Source organism: Oryctolagus cuniculus, chromosome 1 (assembly GCF_964237555.1).
Source record: "Oryctolagus cuniculus chromosome 1, mOryCun1.1, whole genome shotgun sequence".
Lineage (NCBI taxonomy): Eukaryota > Metazoa > Chordata > Mammalia > Lagomorpha > Leporidae > Oryctolagus > Oryctolagus cuniculus.
Window position 1 is genome coordinate 190,148,961 of NC_091432.1, and position 19,609 is coordinate 190,168,569.

Here is a 19,609-nt window from a genome sequence, read left to right on the forward strand (position 1 = left end):
CATCTTTGGGTATTTTTCATTGTCTTCTTTTTAGAATGTGTGTATATATACTTATGGACTACATACATTTGTATACGTGTATTTCAAGAGTTACAAAATTCCACTGAACAATTTTACATTTTTAAAAGTTAGCTCTGAGAATAAAAAAATCTCCATTTTCTGTTTCTTCTAGCAGACTGCAAACATTAAAATCCTTGCAAAGTTCCAAAAGACAAAAAAGAAGTCTGAAAATCCAAGAGTCTAGAAATACCAGTATCACAAACAGTAATCACACTTCAGGTGGACATAGAAATATCAGCAAATTGCAAGGTGTTCCTCTAACTCCGCATCAGAATCTTAATAGAGCAGAAACAGTATGCAGTTGGTAACTAACTGCTATAAAGAATACAAAGCAGAAAATTCAAAAATTATTTTAAGAAAAATCTTTCCCTTCTCAATTTTTATTTTGTAAATATATTAAAGCATATTAACTTATGCTCTTATCTATACATTTGACTTGGAAAACTATGTGTCAAATCTATTTTTAAAATGTTATTCTGATACATAAACTATATTTCTCAGTACAAAGAGAAGTAAAGATACTCTTCAATGATTACCCAAATAATGAAATCAAAGTAACATCCAAATAGAAAAAATATCTCAAGATAAATGCTGACTACATTAACTAGAAAGCTACCAAAATACAGGAACATGTATTCTTACCTTCAAGAATCTTCAGGATTTTTTTTTCAGACAGCAGCTCCAACTGTTCTTGGCATAGCTTTTTAATTTCTTCTATTGAACAGTTCTAAAGAAAATGACATATTTAAAAATGCATTTATGTAATAGAGCTTCAATATAAATTAGAAAATGATAATCACAAGAAAAATTTCAGTTAAGTAAATCTTATCAAACAAGCTAAAGCTTCAGTTAGATTCACATACATCTTTCCATAGGAGGAAATCTGAAAAACTACAGTTAACATATGACCATTTTAGAGATTTGATGGGAAAATATATAGTCATGTTTCTGATAAAAGAATAAACTAGAAAGTCAATTGGTTTCCCAGATATTCTTAATTGTAGCTTTTTTTTAAGTAATTTTTCTAAAGTTTCTATAATTTAACCTCTAGCTCCACACATTTCAGGTATATGATCTGGGGCCTAACATGTCAAAGGCCTACTTCCAGCACCATAAAACTAGAAGAATATATTTCCCAAATACTCATAATTTTCAGAAATAAGTATATAGAAACCTTTGTGAATTTAATGAAATATAAGGGTACTTTAAAAAGTTCAAAGAAAATGCACTTTATGTTTTCATCCTATTTTCCAACAACTTTCTGAAGACCCTGATATAAGCTGTTACCAACCATCACTGCACATGCAGTGATTATATTTTCTTTTTTTTTTTTTACAAGATTTATTTATTTATTTGAAAAGAAGAATTAGAGATACAGAGAGAGAGGCGCAGAGAGAGAGAGAGAGAGAGATCTTTTATCTATTGGTTTACTCCTCAAATGGCCACAATGCCCAGAGCTGGGCCAGTCCAAAGCCAGGTGCCAGGAGCTTCTTCCAGGTCTCCTACATGGGTGCAGGGGCCCTAAGTACTTGAGCCATCTTTCAATTTTTTCTCAGGCACATTAGCAGGGAGATGGATGGGAAGCAGAACAGCCAGGACTCGAACCAGATGCCAGTGTCACAGGTGGCAGCTTTACCTGCTATGCCACAGCATCGGCCACTATATTACTTCTTAAAATACCAGAAAGATTCATTTCACCTCCTATTCAGCTACTATAATTGCCAGCATTTAACAGAATACACTTCTTGCCTAAACATTTTTTCTAGGCAAATTTTTAAATATACAAACCCATAGAAGATTTTTCAAAATCCCTTTAGAATATATTTTCAAGTCTCGTGTTTTACATGAAAACATCCAATTATACACCGCATTAAGTAAAACAGTTGTTATACAGAAGGTTGCATTTCCGGGCACATGAGAGCTTCAAAAAATTTATGGAAAATGAAATTAAATGGATATGAATTTTCCATGAACTTTCTGAAGCCCCCTCATAGTGATCGTATACATAGTTATGAAGTACCTTTAACACATCAGGAAGCATCTTCTGCAATTTCTTCTCTCCTATAATACAGAAGCATTGTTGCAGCATTTCTTTTTTGTCTGATATATAGAAACTAACTGGTTTTAATGATACAGTCAGGTCCATTCCACCTTCTTCAAGATCACTGTGTTCTGCTAAGAGTAATTCTTTTTCCAAAGTTGGCAAAAGACATTTGTTCTCCTAAAAGTAAAAGAAAAAGGAATCATTACACAGTACTACTGAAAACATGTCTATATAGAATATGTATATGACATCATATAGTTACATTTACTAAATACCTCTTTAAATATTTCCAATTATTTACATAATTATTTAACTAAAACCATAGTAAAGAGTATTTAATTTTTCAGTATCCTTTAATTTTACTTGTTACACTTCAATTATTTTAAGGAGTAGCTATAAAGGGAAGAGATAATATTCTAGTACATGCAAATGAAGGTATACTCAATATTACACAATTTCCTGCAATTTAGATTTCAAAGAATTAGGATATTCCTCCAGGTAGTTTATATAGTTATTGTCATTCTACTTAAACTCTCTTCTTAACTTAAACTCTACTACTACTTAAACTCACTGACAGACAGAGATATCTTCCATCCACTTTTCACTCCCCAAACGGTTGCAACAGCCGAGGCTTGGCCATGCTGAAGCCAGAAACCTGGAGCTTGTTCCAGGTCTCCCATGTGGGTGCAGGGGCCCAAATGCTTGGGCCATCTTTTACTGCCTTCTCAAGGGTCTAGACAGAAAGTGGAGCAACCAAGACTCAAACCGGTGCCCATATGGGATGCTGGCAATGCAGGCGGGAGGCTTAACTTTCCAGTTTCAGTTTTTATACCAGGCTCCAGTCTAACTGCCCATGATCCATTACCTTGTGTCTGTCAACTTAACTTCTAATTCCCAAATCATGTCTAAGCTCTCCAAATGTACTGTAATAACCCTGGTCCAAACTTCTATGATCCTTTGCCTCGCTTATATCAACAACCATTTAGCCTGACTCCCTGTATCTAAACTGAGGTCTCTGTTTTATATTCAGTTGGCAGATAAATTTTATTAAATGTATACTTACTCATCCTTCTTGTTTAAAACCCTTCAGTGGGTTCCCCTTGGTCTTCTTGGGGGTAACATGGCCTACCTGGTTCTTCATGTTCATTGTCTGTGTTCTAGAAACAACAACCTTCTTTGAATTACTCAAATGTAATCTGTTCTTCCTTCAGCTCAAAGATGCAGGGTTTCTGTACATACTAACATCACTCTGTACTCACAAGATTAAAAAATTCAAATACCACAGGTATCAATTCAACTCATTCCCTCAGAAAATTTTCCCTGATCACACAGATCAAGTAGATCTATTTTTAAAAAAATATTAATTTATTTATTTGAAAGTCAGAGTGACAGAGCGAGAAGGAGAGGCAAAGAGAGAGAGAGGTCTGCCATTTGTTGGTTCACTTCCCCGTGGGCCACAACGGCCAGAGCTGAACCAATCCGAAGCCAGGAACCAGGAGCTTCTTCCAGGTCTCCCAGGGGCCCAAGGACCTGGGCCATCCTCTACTGCTTTTCCAGGCCATAGCAGAGAGCTGGATCAGAAGTGGAGCAGCCGGAACTCAAATTGGCCCCCATATAAGATGCTGGAACTGCAAGCAGCATCTTTACCAGCTACGCCAAAGTGCTGGTCCCCAGTAGATCTATGTTTTATCTTCTGATGGAATCAATTAAAAATTAGTTTAGGAAATTGCATAGAATACTATGATAATTAGACTGAAAGTAGAATCCTCATAACACTGCTAGAAGAAATACAAATTTATGAAGTTACCATATAGTCCAGCACCCCATTCTCAGATGCATACCCAAGAGAAATGTTAACAGTCTGTACCCAATTTGTATATAAATATTCACAGCAGCATTGTTCATAATAGCCAGAAGGCAGAAACAACCCAGATGTCCACTAAATGATAAGTGGGAAAACAAAATGTGGTATAGCCTAACAATGAAATATTATTCAGCCAGAGAAAGGAAAGAAACTTTGTGCTACAAAGAAATGAGCCTATGTGCTACAGCTAAGATAAACCTTGAAAATACTATGTTAAATGAGAAAGTCAGACACAGAATTCCAGGCATTATATGATTCCATTCATATAAGTTGTCCAGAACACGGGCCGGTGCTGTGGTGTAGTGGGTAAAGCTGCTTCTTGCAGCCCATATGGTTGCCAGTTCCAATCCGGCTGCTCCACTTCCAAACCCTGCTGATGCACCTGGGAAAGAAGCAGAGTTGGCCCAAGTGCATGGGCCCCTGCATCCACGTGGAAGACCTGGAAGAAGCTCCTGGCTCCTTGCTTTGAATTGGCTCAACTCCAGCTGTTGTGACCATTTGAAAGAGTTAATCAGCGGATGGAAGATCTCTCTCTCTCTCTCTCTCTCTCTCTCTGTAGCTCTGGCTTTCAAAAACAATGTCCAGAACAGGGAAATCTGAAAGTTTATAGGATTAGGAAGTAAATTAGCAGTTACCTAGGGATAGAGCAGGGTAGAGGTAGTAGGGATTACAGCAATTTTTGGAGATGAAAATATTTTAAAAGTGAGTGTGGAGATGATTCACAATTCTGTAAATATACCAGAAACCAAGGAATTATACAGTTGAAATGGATAAACTGTCATGACAAGCCAACTATATTTCAATAAAGCTCTTAGGAAAATACAGGAAACTTGGGTCAGGTGTTATGGTGCAGCAAGTTAGGCCACTGGTTGGAATGCCCACTTCCAATACTGGAGTGCCTATGTTCAAGTTTGGGCTCCACTCTCATCTCAGCTTCCTGCTGACACACTCTAGGAGGTGGCAGGTGATGGCTTAAGTAGTTGGGTTCCTGACTAGGACTGAGTGTTTGGCTCCCAGTTTTCACCTGACCTAGTCCCAATTCTTTCAGGCATTAGTGGAGTGAATCATGGATAGGACCTGATTCCATGTGTCTTTCTCTCTACCTCTCAAATAAATAATTTTTAAAATTACATTACCTAGGGGCCAGCGCTATGGCTCAGTAGGTTAATCCTCCACCTGCGGTGCAAATGGACACCAGTTCTAATTCTTGCTACTCCTCTTCCTATTCAGCCCTCCACTATGGCCTGGGAAAAGCAGAAGATGGCCCAAATGCTTTGGCATCTGCACCCATGTGGGAGACCTGGAAGAAGCTCGTAGCTCCTGACTTTGGATCACCTCAGGTCTAGCCATTACGGCCATTTGGGGAGTGAATCAGTGGATGGAAGACCTTTCTCTCTGTCTCTCCCTCTTACTGTCTGTAACTCTACCTCCCAAATAAATAATAAATAAAATATTTTTAAAAATAATAAATTGGCATCTCCTTTAAAACAAATTACATTATCTGATTAAAGGAGAAAAACTGTTATTTTACCAACAGAAAACCAGAAACCATCTGATAAAATTCTACAAGCCCAAGTGAACTAGGAGTTGAAGAAAATTTTCCTAACCTGATGAAATCTATCTATCAAACCATGACAAATATATTCATTGGCAGTACATCAGAAATGTTACCAAAAATCCAAAAAAAAAAAAAAAAGAATTGGGGAAATGCTGCAAAAATGACAAAAAAAATTTCAATGCTAAAAGGAAGAGATAAAATTCATTGTTAGCAGAAATTTTTTTGGAGAAAAAAATTCTAAATAACAAATTAGTTTTGTTTGGCTGTGTGTGGCTAGACACAAGAAAATACATAAACATAAATCACCTATGCCTACATAACTCCCAATTTAAAGATGTCATGTTAAAAAACACTACAATACAGATTAGTTTTATACTCCTGAGTAGGAAAGATCGTTCTATAGAACAAAATCTAGAAGGCAAAAAGAGACATGAGTTTTGACTACAAAGAAATGACTAGGTTCAGTACACACTGAACAAAATTATAATAACATTTGTAGTATACACCACACAAAGGTTTAGAATCAAGACTTTGTGTAAAAATACTGAGAACTTACCAGTAATAAAATGAAAACAATCAAAGAGAAAAACAAGCAGAAGATATGTACATATTACATAAGGAATCAAATGGCAAATAAAAATGTAAAAATGTTCAACCTCACCATTAATCAGGAAAATATAAATTAAAGCAACTGCAGCATTAAGTTGACTCGTTAGTTTGGCAAATCTTTATAACATGGACTTTGAAAGTTAGCAAAGACTGGTAGAAATGAATATCCTCATACACCACTTGAACTATAAATCGATGAAATCTTACATGAAAGGCATTTTGTGGCACCTACCAAGTTTTTTTAAACCGCACACATTTTGACCCAGTAATGTCACTCCTTAGATTCTACCCTAAATTATCTTACATAAAGCTATATGTACAAAGGTGTCAGTTTTGTATTGTGTGTAGTAAGAATTAAAAACTTATCACTAGGCCGGCGCAGCGGCTCACTAGGCTAATCCTCCGCCTTGCGGCGCTGGCACACCGGGTTCTAGTCCCGGTCGGGACGCCGGATTCTGTCCCGGTTGCCTCTCTTCCAGGCCAGCTCTCTGCTGTGGCCAGGGAATTGCAGTGGAGGATGGCCCAAGTGCTTGGGCCCTGCACCCCATGGGAGACCAGGAAAAGCACCTGGCTCCTGCCTTCGGATCAGCGCGGTGCGCAGGCCGCAGCGCTCCGGCCGCAGCGGCCATTGGAGGGTGAACCAACGGCAAAGGAAGACCTTTCTCTCTGTCTCGCTCTCTCACTGTCCACTCTGCCTGTCAAAAAAAAAAAAAAAAAAAAAAAAAAAAAAAAAAAAAAAAACAACAACTTATCACTAAAGATAAAAAATACAGGGAACTCACCATAAAACAATTAAAACATACAGAAAGAAATGTATCCCAACCACGCAGGGGTTTACCCAATCCAATGGGGGACACAATAAAGCTTACATATAGAATCTTAAAACTCAGCCATGTGACAAGAAGTGATGAAAAGAGACTGTGCATCAAATCGTTAATGGGAAAGCATGAAAAGGCCCTTCTACACTCTTCCTTTATCTCTGGGTTGAATGAATTGTATGCATTTATTCGTTTTATAAAGTATCTTAATACGGGTTTATCTGAGCAGGCTGATGGTGCATACAGAGCATACTTTTGGTGGAGTCAGATACCAGATTCAGGTCTAGGAGCTACTCATCCCTGGGACTGTGGGGGAAAAGCGTGCGGCCTCAGTTTTCTCATGTGTAATGTGGACTTCATCACAACGTACTAAAAACAGAAGACGGAGAGAGAAGTAAAGCGAACGGCTCGCAAGGGCACTGAAGGCAAGGCCAGCTTCCAGTACACACTCTTCCGGGAGACTGAGGAAACCACAGGAATGGAAGGGGCCAAGTGTGCTTTTTTGAAAAAAACAAAGTTAGCTGGTGAGCAGATTCAGAAACTTTAAGTCCAAAGACACGGGAGCGTGGGCGCTCAACGGGACTCACAAGAATGGACCTCAAGTACGGGTTGGAAACTCCGGCCGGTGCCCCCCATCACGCCCGTAGCCCGCCTTTTTCGAAGAAAAAAATAAAAAATAAAAAAAAAGCAGCGGCTCCAGGAAGCGGCGAGAGGGGAGCGCACGCACCTGCTGCACGGAGCCCGAGACGCTGGAAGATGAGTCGGTGCTCCTCCGCTTCCGGCGCTCGCTGCGCTCCACGCTGCTCCCACTGCCCCCGCCGGTGACACTGCCAGTGAGGCTGGAGTTCCCACAGCAGCTGACGCTCCCGCAGCCGCTCGTGCTCCCGCAGCCGCTGGTGCTGCCACTGCCGCTGCCACCCAGGGCGGGGACGAGGTCCGGGGCCGCGACCGTCGCGGCTGCTTCCTGACTGCTACGTTTGCGCCGCTTCTCCCGGGAAGATTTCTTCCCCGTCATGATCCCTTTGCTGCAACCATCCAGGGGAAGCCCTCCGTCTCCGGAGCGACCGAAAATTCCCTCCTCCTGCAGCCGGCGACTGGCGCTGGCGTCGCCGGTTTTGCGTCACTTCCGGCGCTGGCGCAGAACGTGGTGAGGCATTTCTGGAGGCGGTGGCGGGGCCAATCGCACCGCTTCTCGGACTTGAGGAGGGTGACCCTAGGTTATAAATTGAGCGGCTGGGCCTACTCGCGGTGGGTTTTCCTTTTTATACCTGAAGGGGGTGGGAGGCAGAGCCCTACAGCAGATATTTGCCTTACTGATAGTGCTTTTGGATGTATGTCGGTTTATAACAATACCCAGTAAAAGTATAATTTCTCCTCCATTTTAATTTGTTTGCAAATTTTAGGAGACTTAACCACTTAGAACAATAGAGAATTTAGGGAAAAGTAGTTTCACCTCAATGTCAACCCCTAGCAAATTATTGTGTTCTTTTTAATTTTAGGGAATTGTATAGGAGTAGGGCTCTTGTACTTCCTTGTTTTTCCCCATTTACACTAATTTCACTTTTTAGAATAATGCAACAGTGAATAGCTGAAGAAAAAGTTACTCTCTTTATGATGTTTTCTACCCCCAAAAGAAATTGATCAAAGAATATCAGCATCATGCTATTTTTGTTCTATTTAAACAGATTCCTGTGGTTCAAACTTATAGTGCTTAAGAGCCCAGCAGTAAACATTCTGAAGTACTTAAAACTCTTTAACAAATGCAGACAGCTTTTCTGCCCTCAAACAAGTACAGGGGAGAACAGGTAGAGATTGGTATTTATATGCCTTTTTTTTTTTTTTTTTTTTTTTTTTTTTTTTTTTGACAGGCAGAGTGGACAGTGAGAGAGAGAGACAGAGAGAAAGGTCTTCCTTTGCCGTTGGTTCACCCTCCAATGGCCGCCGCGCACGTGCAGCCGGCGCACCGTGCTGATCCGATGACAGGAGCCAGGTACTTATCCTGGTCTCCCATGGGGTGCAGGGCCCAAGCACTTGGGCCATCCTCCACTGCACTCCCTGGCCACAGCAGAGAGCTGGCCTGGAAGAGGGGCAACCGGGACAGAATCCGGTGCCCCTACCGGGACTAGAACCTGGTATGCTGGCGCCGCAAGGCGGAGGATTAGCCTAGTGAGCCGCGGCGCCAGCCTATATGCCATTTTTGTGACTACGCTTCACCAACCCAGTGAGCACTGATCACAGTGATTCACCAGGGATAGGCATGCATTAATTCTTAAGTCAATCAGTAATTGGCTGGGATTTTATAAAGAGATAATAAGTGAGGAATTTAGTCTTTCATCTTAAGTGATGAACTATGAAGAAATTCATCTCATATCTCCTAGATGTCCTGCTCTCTATCCTGTGACAGTTTCTAAGAAAATGAGGCCAACAAGACACTTGCATTTAAAATAAGAAAATACTGATGTCTAATTTTCCATCAGTGAGTCAATAATTCTTTTTCTGCCAGTAAAACTAATCTGAGTTGGTTCATGTCACTTGCAAACTAAGTCTAATACAACATGTAAGATCTTCCATGATCTGAAAAGCTTTTTTCTTTCTAACCATGTATGTTCCCTAGAAATAAACCCTTCAAGACTATTCAACAACCTTACTTCTACTTATGTTACTTATTTAGAATTTTTCCAAATGACTTCCATTCTCATTCCTGCTAAAATTCTTTATGTAGCCCACTATTGTCACTATCGAGCATCCAGAACTTTTTACTACAGAGATTTGCTCAACACTTTCTACAATATATTGTTGTTTCTCACAAACAGGCCACACATTATACATCCATGTAGTCCCAACACCTAATACAATGCCTGGAACATGCTAGACACAAATGTGTGTTAAGTGCTGAGCTAAAAATGTCAGAACCCACAGAGAGCTCTTTTTCTATCACCACTGTGGTAAATTGCATTAACAGCCTACTTCTTCACCCATCACTGCATCAATAATACCCTTTGCCATGAAATTTGGCAGCACGCTCCTGCTACAGGTGAAAGACATAATCCTCTGCCCAGGGGCTCTGCCATGTGACTGACTTTGACTAAGTGGGTCTTATTCATCAGCTCTTCATTACTATTAAAAAATATACCTGACACAGGCTAATCATGAAGGAAACATGTTTATTTTGGTTTCTGTTTCTGGAGGTGCACAGTCCAAGATCAGACAAGTATCAATCACCATATGGTGACGGCATTCTTGCTGGGAGAAACCCAAAGTGACACAGAATTACTAGCAAGAAACAGCATGTGTTGCCGGCGCCACGGCTCACTAGGCTAATCCTCCACCTAGCAGCGCCGGCACACCGGGTTCTAGTCCCGGTCGGGGCGCCGGATTCTGTCCCGGTTGCCCCTCTTCCAGGCCAGCTCTCTGCTGTGGCCAGGGAGTGTAATGGAGGATGGCCCGAGTACTTGGGCCCTGCACCCCATGGGAGACCAGGATAAGTACCTGGCTCCTGCCATCGGATCAGCGCAGTGCGCCAGCCGCAGCAGCCATTGGAGGGTGAACCAACGGCAAAGGAAGACCTTTCTCTCTGTGTGTGTCTCTCTCACTGTCCACTCTGCCTGTCAAAAAAAAAAAACAAAAAAACAAAAAAAAAACAGCATGTGTGCCTCTGTGTGATCTCTTATAAAACCACCAGAATTTAATCATGAAGGTTTTTCCCTAATGACTTGATCTGATCCAATCTAATCAGCTCTGAAAAGCCCCATGTAGAACACCATAACTGGATTGCTTCCACCATCTCAATGACATGAATATAAAATGTTGAGGACCAAACCTTTTACGTGAGTCTTTGGGGGACATTCAACATCCAGATTAAACTCCAATTCACAGTATTGATGTTCACAGATACACAGCTAGTGATGTCTCAGGGGAAAAAAACAAAAACAAAACAAAACAGAACTTGTGCAATTAGGACAGGTAGGTAACACTTGTTCTTCCACCATCACCATGAAAATTTTATACCCGCTGATCTCAGAAGACAAATGAGAAACAAGTAGAGCAGAGCTTCCCCAGCTAAGCCACACCATGAACCCCAGCCTAGAGCAGTTCTCAGCCAATGTGCAGATGAGAGAGGGAGAGAGATCCCATCCGCTTGTTAACTCCCCAGTTACCTGCAGTGGCCACAGCTGGGCCAAAATCAAGAGGCAGCAACTCAATGCAGGCCTCCCGTGTGGATGGCAGGAACCTCATTACATGGGTTATCATACTGCCTCCCACGATCTCCATCAGCAAATTGGGGTCAGGAGCTGGAGGATATCAAACCTAGGCACTCCAGTATGGGATGAGGGCGTCCTAACCAGTGTCTTAACTTCTAGCCCAAATGACTGCCCTTTCATTTCTATTTATTTTTAAGGACTTATTTATTTGAAAGGCAGAGTTACAGAGAGGAAAAGACACAGAAAGAGATATTCACTGGTTCACTCCCATCAATGGTCACGATACCTGGGGCTGGCTGAAACCAGGAGCCTGGAACTCTATCTGGGTCTCCCACATGGGTGGTAGGGGCCCAAGTATTTGGACCATGTTCTACTATTTTCCCAGGTGCATTAGCAGGGAACTGGACCCGAACTGGAATAGCCAGGACTCAAACCAGTGCTCCTACGGGATGAAGGTGTCACAGGTGACATCTTCACTCACTATGCCATAATAATAGCCCCGCTCCTTCACTTTTATGTATGAACATTTTTGTTAAAATTAGAGGGACTGGGGCCAGCGCTGTGGTGCAGCTGGTAAAGCTACCCCCTGCAATGCTGGCATCCCACATAGGCACTAGTTGGAGACCCAGCAGTTCCACTTCCAATCCAGCTCTCTGCTATGGCCTGGGAAAGCAGTAGAAGGTGGCCCTGCACCCGGTGGGAGACCAAAAAGAAGCTCCTGGCTCCTGGCTTCGGATCGGCCCAACTCTGACCATTGCGGCCATTTGGGGAGAGAACCAGCAAATGGAAGACCTCTGTATCTCTCTCTCTTTCTGTAATTCTGCCTTTCAAATAAATAAATAAATCTATAAAAAAAAATTAGAGGGACTTAAAGCAGCTCTAGAAATAGCCAGCTAAAAATCTTTGTGAAATGTTAAAAAAAAAAAAAAGGGAAAATCATGTAAAAGTTATTGTCTCCAAAATGGTATTTAAATTGTAACTGTACCACATATTATTTGTGTGGGGAGCAGCTCGGACTAGACTAAGTTACTGGAATTGAGACTTATTCTATGCATCTGCTCTCCCACAATATGGCACTGGGAGAGAAGAAAACAGCTTCTGCACAGCTGCCTCCAGTTCAACTAATAAACTGTGGGACTTGCTCCTGATTGGAGGAGAGCAGCGTACTCGGCGTGTGGGCAGCCGAGTTGGGATTGGCAGAGGAGGACTATAAAGGAGGAGAGAGACAGCATGCACCAGGAACATCTAAGGGGAACATCTAAGGGGAACACCTGTGCAGCCCCCGAGAGAGCCGGCCGGCGGTGTGCCGCTCCCCTGCGGAAGTGGGGAATGTGGCCAGGGGGAACAGCCCTTCCACGGAGGTGGAAGGGATAGTAGCCAACCCGGGAAGAACCAGCAGAAAACCCGGGGAGGGCCGAGCAGACGAAAGAACAGCGCAGGGTCCTGTGTCGTTCCTCCACGAAGAGGGGGAGCGACAATTTGTTTGTTAAAAAGATTTATTTATTTATTTGAAAGACAAAGAGTTAGGGAGAGATAGGGAGAAGTCTTCCATCCACTGGTTCACTTCTCAAATGAGCACATTGGCCAGGGCTGGACAAGGCTGAAGCCAGGAGTCTGGAATGCCATCTAAGTCTACATAGGAGGCAGAGACCCAAACACTTGGGCCATCATCTCCTGATGCTTTCTCAGGCACATTAGCAGGGAACTGGATCAGAATTGGAGTAGCAGGGGACTCAAATAGGATAGCCCTCATCACATAGGATGAGGGCATTGCAGGCAGTGGCTTAATCTGCTGCGCTACAATTCCCACCCCATATGCCACATAACATTTTCAAGAGAAAAATACACTAGAAATTATTTTAAAAGATTGATAACATTTTCTTTTCAAGGTGTGCATGGAGGTGCTATCTGTTTCACTCCTTAAATGGCCAGAGCAGCCAGAGCTCGGTCAAGCTGAAGCCAGGAGCCTGGAACTCAAATCTGGACCTCCCACATGGGTGGTAGGGCCCCAAGCACTCAAGCCATCATCTGTGGCCTCCCAGAGTGTGCATTATGATGAAACTGGACCTGAAGTATACTAGTTGGGACTTGAATCAAGTATTCTGATATGGGATGCAGGTGTCCCAAGTAGCACTTTTTTTTTTTAAATAAAGATTTTTTATTTGAAAGGGTTTGAGAGGAAAAGAGACAGAAGTCTTCCATTTGCTGGTTCACTCTCAATGACCACAAGGACCAAGGCTGGGCCAGGCTTAAGCCAGGAGCCAGGAGCTTTATCCAGGTTTCCCACATGGGTTCAGAGACCTAAGCATTTGGGCCATCTTCCATTGCTTTCCCAGGCCATTATTAGGTAGCTGGATCAGAAGTGGAGCAGCCAGGACTTAAACTGAAACCCAGATGGATACTGGCATCTATCCACTATGCCAAAACACCAGCCTCCTCAGTGGCATCTTAGCCACTGCATCAAATGCCCACCCCAGACTGAGTAACACTTTCTCATCTCTGGTGGGCAATTTTTCTCTTAAGACGTCTTGGAAACATGATACTTCAAATTGTCCTTTATGCATTATATGATTGCCTCACAAAATAAGATATATTGTGACAATTGTTTAGGACCCACTTCCTACTTTTAAACCAGAATTCTCTTTTTTTAAGATTTATTTTATTTATTTGAAAGAGTTACAGAGAGAGGTAGAGACAGAGAGGTCTTCCATCCACTGGTTCACTCCCCAGATGGCCAGAACGACTGGAGCTGTGCCGATCTGAAGCCAGAAGCCAAGAGCAGGGGCCCAAGGACCTGGGCCGTCTTCTACTGCTTTCTCAGTCCATAGGAGAGAGCTGGAATGGAAGAGGAGCAGCAGGGCTAGAACCGGCGCCTATATGGGATGCTGGCGCTTCAGGCCAGGGCTTTAATCCGCTGTGCCACAGTGCAGGCCCCCAAACCAGAATTATCTTTCTAAAGAAGCCTGTCTTAGCTATGCTTCTCCCATCATTTGGTGAGCTTAAAAATTTCATTGCATTGCTCTTTAGTTGTTAAACATAACTGTCATTGTGGCATAGCAGATAAAGCCACTGCCTGCAATGCAGAGGTGCCATACGGGCACCGGTTTGTGTCCCGGCTGCTCCACTTGTGATCCAGCTCACTACTAATGGTCTGATAAAAGCAGCAGAAGATGGTCCAAGTGCTTGGACCTCTGTCACCTTTGCGGAAGACCTGGATGAAACTGCTTGTTCCTGGTTTCACCCTGGTTCAATCCTAGCTATGACAGTCACATGGGGATTGAAACAGGAGGTAAAGACTTTCTGGGTCTCCCTCTGTAAATCTTTCAAATAAATAAGTAAATACTTTTAAAGCTAGAATAGTAACATACTCATCAACAAAATGTAATGCCAGAGAGTAGATAAGAAATGGAGACAATCACTGAGCCAATGGAGTTTTAAATGCAATGTGAAGGACACTAATCCCAAGAGTTGAACCCTAGAGATGATTAGGCAACGTGCATCAGTCCAGGGGCCAGCACTGTGACACAGCAGGTAAAACCTCCTCCTGCAGTGCTGGAATCCCATGTGGGTACCGGTTCAAGTCCCGGCTGCTCCAATTCTAATCCAGCTCTCTGCTAGGGCCTGGGAAAGCAGCAGAAGATGGCCTAAGTTCTTGGGCCCTGCACCTGTATGAGAGACTCAGAAGTTCCTGGCTCCTGGCTGCATATTGGCACAGCTCCAGCAGTTGCGGGCATTTGAGGAGTGAACCAACAGATGGAGCACCTGTCTCTATCTGTAACCCTGCCTTTCAAATAATCTTTCAAAAGAAAAAAAAAGAAATGCATGAGTCTAAAAAATGTACATTACCTCAAATGCCATTTTGAAATGTAGAAGGGCACTCCAGAAGGTTTGTGGAAAATGGGATTAGATGTTTATTTTGGTGCAAAAATATTTTGAAATGTATTTATAGCTTTGTTCATAATATAAAACGTCCATGAGCTTTTTGGAGAGCCCTAGTATTCCTAGGGAACTATTAATACTCTTGGGAGAGATTTGTCATAGCACTTCTTGGTATCAAAAACTAGAAGGGTGGCAGGTAAGAGGTTATGGGTATATGCAGATAATAGGATATTTTATTTATTAAGGTGGAGATATATGTACTATGTATGTTAAGTTTAAAAACCAGGTTATCAAATGGCATGTCTGATACAATTCCTTTTTAAAAAATAAAAGCACATGTTTACATATCAGCATGTCACAAGATGTTACGAATGGTTCTCTCTAAATGGTGGGATTAGAGGCAATTGGTTTTTTTTTTTAAGATTATTTGAGAAGCAGAGCTACAGACACAGAGAGGGAGGGACAGAGAGAAATGTCTTCCATTGCTGGTTCACGCCCCAAATGGCCTCAACAGCCAGAAGCTGGGCTGATGCAAAGCCAGGTACCAGGAACTTCCTCTGGGTCTCCCGTGCGGTGCAGGGGCCCAAGCATTTGGGCTATCCTCCACTGCTTTCCCAGGCAATAGCAGAGAGCTGATCAGAAGAGGAGCAGTTGGGACATGAACCTGTGCCCACACAGCACCGGCTGGCTGGCTGGCTGGCTGGCTTATCTCTCTCTCTCTCTATCTATCTATCTATTTGAAAGGCAGAGTAACAAAGAGAGGGCGAGGGAAAGAGATCTTCCACCTGCTGGTTCATTCTCCAAACAGCTGCAACAGCCAGGACTAACACAGAAACTTACCTAGTTCTCCCAAGTAGGTGGCAGTGGCCATCATCCCCCACCTGTCCAGGTGCATTAGCAGGGAGCTAAATTGGAAATGGCACAGCCAGGGCTTAAACTCATACTCCATTATGAACTGCAGGCACCTCAAGTGGAGGCTTAACCCTCTGTGCCACAATGCATGTCCCTAAAAACAATTTTCATTGAGGGATGCATGTTTTTATTCAGTGAGTGTTGATTATGTTTATATTCAGAAAATAACAAAAGAAAGTTTAAAGAAAAAATCATTAAAATATCATTAAACCACTCAAGTGTGACTTTTCCCCTTTTGCTAAATTGTATTTTATAAATATTTTTCAATAAACATGAAATGGTATAATAAATCTTGTTATAAAAAGACTTACATAGAGATAAGGAAGCAAACAATGTTTACAATTTGGCACCCCTTTCATTTTTCAAGAGTGAACTCATTATTAATCAAGATTTTATGTCCTACCATTATTTAAAGGTAGCCAGTTTCTCAAAATATTGCATTGTTTTGCAAAAAAAAGCAGTGTACTATAATGGAACCAGGTTGACACAGGTCAACTTAACTTTGACACAATCCCCCCCAAGATCCCTATTCGAGAAGTAAAGCACAGGTACCTAACTGGATTAGTAAATAGAACACTTAAAGTCCAGGTACACACCAGGAAGTCACAATATTTAGCAAAGTGTACATTACCTATGTTAACATTTTATCCATTCCCTTTGGATACTCCAAGTTTTCCCCATGGGTTATTCTATAAATCAGAACCTTTCCTTACCCAATTAGGGAAGAGTACTCTTTTTCTTTTTTCCTTTCCCCTTTTCTCTCCCCTTCCCTCCCACCTTCCTTCCTTGCTTTTTTAAGAAAAGTTTTTTTTCCTTTTAATTTAATTAGTGCAGGTAAAACATAGTAAACATTTTACAGTCCTTAGTGCAGAACTGTTCTTCTTAGACTGCAATTTGGCCACTGAGTCAGGAAACTTGTGATTTCGTTTGCTTTGTTTTTTAATTTGAGGCAGAAAGCCACAGACAGACATGCAGCTTCCACTTCTAGTTGACTCTCCAAATGCCTGCACTAGCTGGGGTTATGTCAAGCTGAAACCAGGAGCAGGGAGCAGAATCCAAGCCACCTAATGTGGGTGACAGGAACCTAGTAACTTCAGCCACCACTGCTGCCTCCCGGTATCTTTATTGGCTGAAAGCTGGAATCAGGGACTGAAGCCGGGAATCCACTTGGGCACCCTATCAGCAGGCATGCTAACACCTAGATTGAATGCTCCTACTCACGGTTTTTTCTGCCATAAGTTTCAAACATTGCTCACTATTTTAGGGAAAGTCCTCTTTGTGAAAAGCCCTCTCTCATTTTTAACATAGGAGTAGTTATACTTCTTTTGAGAAACTGGGTTATCTCAAACACAATACATTAATTAATGAGTTCTTACGATGTTTACCTTCAAATCTGATGATCTCTGGGAAGTATAGCATTGCATGTATTTTGAGTAGTTAACTCATTTTTTACTTTACTTTTCTTCTCATATGATTCATTCCAGTATTTTTACTTCTAAAAACAGATAATTCTATCTGTCATTTATTCTGAGGACCAAATGTCAAAGTGTAGTACATTACCTGGACCATACTATTTCAAAAATACTATCTTCATATGACAGGCAGGCTCTAGACATTCAAATAATAGTGTTATGTGTTCTTTCTTGCACAATTGCCTGGTAAAATTCAACATGTTCCAAATCCCCTTTGAAATAATGGAAATGATCCAAAATAAACAATCAAATATCAAAACTGGGATGAAAAAGAAAGTAACCCCGAATAGTGAAATTAAAAAAAAAAACTATACCTAAGATTGTAGTCAATTTGAGGTGTCAGCAGTCTGAATTGATGTGGCCTAACACAGCTTTCCTATTTGATTTTTCTTCATCTAAAAGTGACCACCAAGAAAGAAATACTATTCAAACAAAGAATACTATTTACAAATGACTTAAATAAAAAAATTGTTATGCCTTTTCAATATATGAATAATCATAACTTTTTAAAAAAAACTTTAAAGTAGTCATCCTAAAAGAAGATCTTGACATCTATCAGTGCTATTGAAAGAATCCAGCAATGAGAGTAACTGGAGAAATTAGATAAAAGATAACTGCCAGTGCTGGCACTGTGGTGCAGCAGGTAAAGCTGCCACGTGCAGTGCCAGCATCCCATATAGGCACCAGTTCAAGTCCAGGCTACTCCACTCCCTGCTAATGTGGAAGATGGCCCAAGTGCTTGGGCCCGTGCACCTATGTGGGAGACCCGGAAGAAGCTCCTGGCTCCTGGCTTTGGACTGGTCCAACTCCAGCTGTTGTGGCCATTTAGGGAGTGAACCAGTGGATTATCTCTCTCTCTCTCTCTCTGTAACTTTGCCTTTCAAATAAATAAGTAAATCTTAAAAAAAAAAAAAAAAAAAAAAAAAAAAAGAGTAACGGGCCGGCTCTGTGACATAGTGGGTAAAGCTGCCACCTGTAGTGCTGGCATCCCATATGGGCACCACTTCGAGACCCAGCTGCTCCACTTCTGATCCAGCTCTCTGCTATGGCCTGGGAAAGCAGTAGAAGATGGTCCAAGTCCTTGGGCCCCTGCACCTGTGTGGGAGACCTAGAGGAAGTTCCTGGCTCCTGGCTTTGGATCAGCACAGCTCTGGCCATTGTGGCCATTTGGGGAGTGAACCAGCAGATGGAAGACCTCTCTCTCTGCCTCTCAGTAGCTCTGCCTATGAAATAAATAAATACATCTTAAAAAAAAAAAGATAACTGTCAATAATGAACAGTTTGTTGTACATAAATAATGAAATCAGGTTATAAAAGTAAATCCACTATATTCTAAGCAGCCAAGCTAAGGAAGAAATACCATTGTAGTTGTGGTGCTATTAATTATTGCTCTTCCTTACATTGCTTCTGTAACCTTCAAAATCTACTTACATTACATAGGAAAATCTCACAGTTCATCAGTGCAAAATTTTATTTCTGCCCTGTTTCCTCTCCCCAGGACTTTACAAGATCTGAAATTTTACTTCATCCACAGTATTTTTTAAATCATTTGTAATCAGTCATGGAAAATATGAGCAAAACAATTATCAATTTAAACTTTCACCCCTTTCCCCACTGTTACAGCAAATTCAGGATAAGTCTACAGCATTCACTTACTTTAGCTGGTTCTGACACTGAAGAATACTTTTTTATTTGAGAATCAACACCTAAAGACTTGGCTAACTGTATAGCATTTGAATCATCACTGATAAGTGTCCCAAGAGCCACAAGAAGTCTAAAAGTGGCTTCTAGGTCTTGTACAACTTCCAAGATTGTGCTAATCACTGATAAGCACTGAGCTTTCCCTTCAATGTTATGGTCTTTATGAAAACAAACAGAATAGTTCAGGGTCAATGTAGCCAGAGCAATGTGAATGTTCTTATTGCTCCCAGATTTCAGTTCTACTGCACGGGACATCAGGGATTCCCTCTGGGTCATCATGAGCTTCTGTCCTGCCTGGCCAGCGAAACAATTGCAGAAAGTTCTGAGAGCGAGCAGCTGGTTTGCTGGCTTTCCTTTAGGGTTCAGAAGATTGATAAGATGACTGCTGAACTGAGCCCCTTCCTTTTCATTGCAGAAATTCTCATTCACACTGGGATGTTTAATTGACAGCCGAAGAATATCAAGTGCAGGGAAGACAATATCTATTAAA

The 19,609-nt window shown here is 41.7% G+C and overlaps 2 protein-coding genes across 4 annotated transcripts in view; both read right to left on the reverse strand.

The window, feature by feature from the left end:
- CAAP1 (caspase activity and apoptosis inhibitor 1) overlaps positions 1-8,090 on the reverse strand; it is a 71,745-nt gene extending 63,655 nt beyond the window's left edge. Inside the window, exons 1-4 of one of the 2 annotated variants that reach the window (XM_070053088.1) lie at positions 7,681-8,061; positions 3,168-3,261; positions 2,081-2,281; positions 703-787 (exon numbers count right to left, since the gene is read on the reverse strand). In XM_070053088.1, the coding sequence (XP_069909189.1) occupies positions 703-787; positions 2,081-2,206 (211 nt within the window). In that variant the 5' untranslated portion in view covers positions 2,207-2,281; positions 3,168-3,261; positions 7,681-8,061. Of the gene's footprint in view, positions 1-702; positions 788-2,080; positions 2,282-3,167; positions 3,262-7,680 lie in introns of both variants that reach the window. The other variant, XM_002707954.5, reaches the window with a different exon arrangement.
- Positions 8,091-18,871: 10,781 nt separating this feature from the next.
- Positions 18,872-19,609, reverse strand: part of PLAA (phospholipase A2 activating protein) — a 58,422-nt gene continuing 57,684 nt past the window's right edge. For both annotated transcript variants that reach the window (XM_051844876.2, XM_002708046.5), the window contains exon 14: positions 18,872-19,601. In XM_051844876.2, the coding sequence (XP_051700836.1) occupies positions 19,036-19,601 (566 nt within the window). In that variant the 3' untranslated portion in view covers positions 18,872-19,035. The remainder of the gene's footprint in view (positions 19,602-19,609) is intronic.